At 35.9% G+C, this 6,062-nt stretch overlaps 1 protein-coding gene across 1 annotated transcript in view; it reads left to right on the top strand.

Moving 5' to 3' along the window:
- LRRD1 (leucine rich repeats and death domain containing 1) overlaps positions 1-6,052 on the top strand; it is a 7,086-nt gene extending 1,034 nt beyond the window's left edge. The window contains 3 exon segments of the mRNA XM_026065395.1: positions 467-2,296; positions 2,298-3,726; positions 5,790-6,052. Of these exon segments, the coding sequence (XP_025921180.1) occupies positions 1,767-2,296; positions 2,298-3,726; positions 5,790-5,864 (2,034 nt within the window). The 5' untranslated portion in view covers positions 467-1,766 and the 3' untranslated portion in view covers positions 5,865-6,052.
- The last annotated feature ends 10 nt before the right edge of the window (positions 6,053-6,062 follow it).

The raw sequence follows: 6,062 nt of genomic DNA, 5'->3' as shown, positions 1-6,062 counted from the left end.
GGCGGCGGGGCGGGGAGGGCTGGGACGGTCCGGGACGGGAAGGGGTGCCAGGCTCCCGTCCCGCTCCGGCAGCTGCCTGAGCTCAGGGGCTGCCCCTGCCTGCGGCTGGGGGCCGCAGCGGCGGCTCCGAGCGGGAGGCCGCCCGCGCCCGCCGGCGGCTGCCGTGGCGGCAGGGGGTCGCGGCGGCAGCGGCGGGTTCTCCCCCGGCCCCACTCGAGGGCAAGGGATGCTTCAGAAAACGTGCTGTTGTTGGAGAAAACAAACGAGCAAACGGGCTCAGCAGAAATGATGACTAAGGTTTGCAAAGGTTCCTCTTGACCTTAAAACTCTTTCTATAAATAGGGGGCAAGGATGAGATAATCATGTTGTACAACTCTGCCCCATCAGCAGAAAGACCTGTGTTAAAGGACACAGGAAAAAACGTAAAGCTGTTCGAGGGACTCATGTCTGAAATATGTATTTTTAGGTAAAATGGTATAGATCTGCGCATAAGAGGAGAAGAAAAGATGAACTATGAGCTTTGGTTTGTTAATAGGCACTCAAATGAGGCTGGGAAAATACTGTTTGTGATGGTACATCACTAATGACCAGAAGATGAAAGTGTAAAATAGCAATCTGAAGTTATAAAGCAGGAAGAGCAAGCAAAGAGGGCTCCAGAGAACTATACAATATCCGCTCAGGTAAGGGGTGTCTGCTGCCTGAGACAGGCTGAGCTAAAATGAAACAAGCCTTTGAGTATCTACTGAAAGGGCAAGTCTTGTGCTCTCCAAATCTCACAGTGGACCAAATGTACCGCAAGACAAAACAGACCTTTTCCATGTTGGATTTCTGCTCTGTGGATTGCACACAGAGTATTGCATCTGTTACCTTTTCCAAGTGTTTCTGAAAGCACAGTTCAGGATTAGCGCACCTGTCAGCAAACTGAAATAAGCCAACCTGTTCCACTGTTATTTACCATGGAAAAATGAAGAACTGTTCAGAGCTGTGTTTAACATAGCAGTAAGTTACTTTGGTAGTGATGACTGTATTATCAGAACAGAATCAAATTAATCTCAATAACAGTTTATTATTAAGGTAATGAGATAGCTACAGATGTGGATTTCAACATTTATATTCACATATATGAATCCATATATATTTATATTGAGATAAGCAATTCTTTCTACTTAAAGGCTATTATGATAAATACTTGTTCTTGATTTTTAAGGAGCTTAAAAGTATGTGCATTTATAATTTAAGCATGTTAACAAATTAATGGGATTGATTGCATACTCAGCATTTTAAAGCCACTTAGGTGTTTATGTATAAACTTAGGAAGTCTAAATTAAGGTTCCTGTTTCTTAAAATCTTAAACTTTTTTTTTAATCAGAAGATATTACTAAACTAAATTTTGTATTTAGGTAAAGAAAAATCGCAAATCTTTCTCAATATTTGCATTTAATGATCTGATGATTCTATGAAATCTCAAGGAACAGATCGTGTATTTGTGATGTATATTTTGTGATCTGTAGTCTATAGTCTGGAAAAACAAGGTATATTAAAGTAACAAGCATTTCAGTAAATAACACCATGTTTCTGGTACACAGAGAAATGGACAAGTTCACAAATGTGGAAGAAGTCTAGATTTTTAACAAGTTCTCTTACAAGCTCAGTCTACTGATGTTGGAAATATATATTACTCCATGTAGGTTTAACTTTACAGTTTGATTTATTAAAAAATACTGAAAAGAATCACTTAGCAACCCAGAAACAGTTGAACAGCAACAATGTCTCTGGAGACAGAAGAAGATGAAATCTCAAGTGGTCTAAATACAAAAGGACTAAATGAAAGCTTTCACGAGTTTCCTGAAAATGATGCCAGGAAAGACTCATTACATTCATCAGAGAATCCTAAAGTAGTTGACCTAATTGCAAAAAGTCTGAATGAAATTTCATATGAAGTTCCTAAAGCAGAGGACAATGAGGAAAGCCATAAAATGACTGAAAATTTATCAAAAACCGATTTGCCTGAAAAAAGGTATGAATATGAATTCTCAGCTGAGATAAATGCTGCCACAGTGCCTCAAAGTGTCTCTGAAACAGATGTGAGAAAATATGAACTACTTATATCAGCTGAAAAGAATACTGGAGAACTAAACCAAATCCTTGCAGAAGATAATGAAGATGCCAGAACAGACACGTTACCATCAGCAGTGAATCTTGAAAATGCTGAAAATGGATCAGCATATACATTGCCTGAAGAAAAAGATCAAAATTTCACACTTATGCTAAATAATAAAGGATTAAGGGACATTGCTCATTTTTCGAAACCAAAATTTAAAATATTTGCACTTATACAACAATGAAATAAAAACATTGCATTCAAATATAGGTAATCTAATTAATCTGGAAGTCCTATTAGTTGAAAAAAATAAATTGACATCACTGCCACCAGAAATTTCCTTACTTCATAAACTAACAGTATTAAATGTCAGTCACAACCAGTTATCATGTCTCCCTAAAGAATTATCAAAACTTGTAAATATGAAGGAACTCTTTCTCAATCACAACAACATTGATGAATTTCCTTTTGCACTGAAAAGCCTTGAAACTTTAGAACTTTCTGGGAACAAGCTAAAAATTTTGCCTGATACCATGGTTGACATGAAAAATTTGAAGGTACTCAGCATTGATTCCAATCAGATCTTAATATTCCCAAAGGTTGTCTGCTACCTTCCTAATCTAGTAAAACTCAGCATATGTGAGAATTTGATTCAGAGCTTGCCAAAGGACATTAAAGAGCTCAAGAAACTACAAGAATTTTCAATCAGTAACAATAAGCTTATATTTTTGCCTGTGCAGCTTTTTCAGTTGACAAAACTAAAAGAACTCAGAGCTCATGATAACAAACTGGAGTTTCTTTCAGATAAAGTTGAGAATTTACAAGAACTTAGGTTTCTGAACCTTGCAAAAAATTTATTCAAAAACATTACAGAGAATCTTTGCAACTGTACCATGTTGAAACATCTCATTCTACATGATAATCAGTTAACCCAGCTTCCTGCTAATATTCACAAACTTAAACACTTAAAGGAGTTTTCTGTAAGTAGGAATCAACTGGACTCACTGGATGAACAAATATCACATTTTAAAGACCTCTCCATAATAGAGCTCTCCGGAAATGCATTGACATACATTCCTGTTGAATTAAAAAACTGTATGTGGATAACCAAAGCTGACCTCAGCAATAATAAGCTCTCTCAGTTTCCACATGCGCTGTGTGCACTGTTTGATCTTAAGTACTTAAATCTTAGTGGAAACTGTATTTCAGAAATAGTACCTGGAATTTCTTACATTAAAAATTTGGAGTATCTACATTTAAACAAAAATAAACTGACCTCTCTTTCTGCATGCTTGTGCAGCCTTACAAAACTAATTTACTTGGATGTAAGTGAGAATGAAATCAATAGCATTCCAGCAACGGTATCTGAGATGAAGGCTCTCCAGGTACTTCTTTTACACTGCAATAAATTTGACTTATTTCCCGAAGAAGTGTGTTCTTTAAAGAGTTTACAAATACTCAACCTTGCAAATAATCAGATAAAGAGCATTCCTTTAAAGATTAGTAATCTGGAAGTGATTAAAGAACTAAATGCATCAAACAACCAGTTTGTATCTTTCCCTTCTGAAATATGTCATCTTTCATCACTGGAGAGATTGACAGTGTGTCAAATGAATGGGTTGAAGGTAAGAGAACATTTCCTTTTAGGTAAGAAAAACTTGTGTTGCATAGATTGTTATGCTGCAAAATTATTATTAATAGACTTTCTCCTAACAGATGTAAAAGCTCTTGTGTTTGAATACACCTACAGTAAAAAGCAGAAAAATAGTTTGTAAAGATGCAAATCTGTATATGTAATTACCCATTTTTAATATCAGAACTGAACAAAAACCTATTAGGATTTTTAAAGGCATGCAAACTTATTTAGAAGTACTAGACATGAACTTCATTTTATATAGTGTGATTTAGGGATATCTTGAGGCAATATTTGGATAATCAGACTGATCTGAAACAGACCACATATTTTCTGTTCTTTTAGTATTATTATGAAATTCTGTATTTTCTATCCTTATGGATATTGAGAGACAAAGTGACTAGCTGCAATTTGGTAGATTAGCCTGCTGCAGCATTCCTCTCTGTGAAATGAACACCACCTTCCAAACTGTGTCATATTTATTAAAATTAGACAGTCATTAAATTCTCACTAATTCCAACATGAAAAGCTATTTTGGATCTTCTGTTTCTTATAGCAGAAAAAAATGCTTCACATTGCTAAAATCCAGTGGGGGGAAATGTTTATTTTGTTTTTTATACTAAGGAACAGGGAAAAGTATTCTCCTGAAGAAATCTAAACCTAACTTCTCTTCTGATTAAAAAGTCAGATGAGTAGCTGTCATGGAAAAAATGACACTGTGCTGTCATGGTCAGCTGAAAGTAAAGAAAATACTGTTTCTGAAGCAAGTACTGATACAATCTTTGGCTTGCTCACTAAAAAAAAAGGCTTTTAAATCTTTTTACCAGGATTTGCAAAATCAGCATTTCATGTCTGATTTCATAAAGGACTCATATTTCTTTGTATGATTTCAAATGTTGGTATGATCCCTTCCAAGGACCTACTTCCTTCGGACTCAGCAGCAAAGATCTTATGTCCATTTCTCAGAGAGCTGTAGCTCTAGTTTCCATGATGATCTGATTAATATGAGAACAGTTAGAGTTCCTAGAAGGAAAATAGAAAAGACCAAGCAAAGAACAGAACCAACAGAAGAGAAATAGATATTTCATTTCCTTGTGGCTGAAAAGACCCAGAAAAAAAAATTTGAGTGTTCTTCTGAGAGGGTAATTTTTTTTTTTGTGTGATTCATTAGTGATAACAAGGACCAAAAAAAAAGGTCTCTTAAGCTCCAGCTGTAGAGACATTATTCCACTGTATGTTTTTTATTGCCATTCTATTATTTTGTCTAAAAAAAATCCTTGCAAATTTCTATGCTCAGCATCAGCATTTTAATCAGAAAATAATAAATTAATTTTCCCTAGAATGGAATGTCATGAGCTTTTATTGTTGGAAATAATTAACAGAAGACTATTTTGCCTGCAGGAAAAATTACCTTTTTAACTTTTTACAGAAGAGAAATAGTTGTATCTACATAAATGAATAATGCAGCAATTGTTTTATTTCTTTATTAGTTAACAAAAGTTCTGGAGGAGATATCTAAATTGATTTGCCTCAGAGAGCTTGACATATCTCATAATGCATTAAAGGAAATTCCAGATGGCGTAGGGGAACTGGAATATTTGGTCCATTTAATTGCAAATACTAATGATATCAGTCAGCTCCCCAAATCTATTACATCACTAGGAAACCTACAGCAACTTGACCTGAGTGGTAAGTATCAGGCATTCAATCCCTTAGTAAAATTTAAGCATTGAGCTATGCCCCTGACAAGTATGAATGTATCACAAGATAAGATGATAATGAAAAAAGAACTGAGGAAAATACAGCTTTCCAGTTTTTAATGTAGGCTGCTGTTATCTTTCATGCCTTCTAATCAAGCATCCAGTCTTAAATTTAATATTTTAACATGGCTGTTTCAGAGACCACATCTGTGAAACCTTTTTAAGTGACATGATTTTTGCAGACATCATAGGCCTGCCAGCCACTAAGCATAATCACTACAGACTTTATTGTTCAGGATCCTGTCCATTACACGATTGATACTTTTCTGCTGCAAAGAATGTATATCTTTTGTAGATTACATTCACAGTATGTGGGGTTTGCTGCGGTGAAATAAGTGACCTGTTGATGAATTATGTTATGAGACAGTAACTGTGATAAACGACGAAAAGTCCAGAAGGACTTGAAAGACGTAGTAAATTTTAACCTGAACCTTGAAGGAAGAACACCAAGGACAGATGGTGAACCTTGAAGGAAGAACGCCAAGGACGGATGGTAAAGGAAGAACGTCAAGGACGACTGGATTGTTTATCCAGGATGTAGAGCATCGCCAAAAGATAAATGGACTGA

This window comes from Apteryx rowi, unplaced genomic scaffold (genome assembly GCF_003343035.1).
Source record: "Apteryx rowi isolate R43461 unplaced genomic scaffold, aptRow1 scaffold_226, whole genome shotgun sequence".
In the NCBI taxonomy this organism is placed as follows: Eukaryota; Metazoa; Chordata; class Aves; order Apterygiformes; family Apterygidae; genus Apteryx; species Apteryx rowi.
The sequence above is the reverse complement of the archived record's forward strand: the minus strand, read 5'-3'. Positions and strand labels throughout refer to the sequence as shown.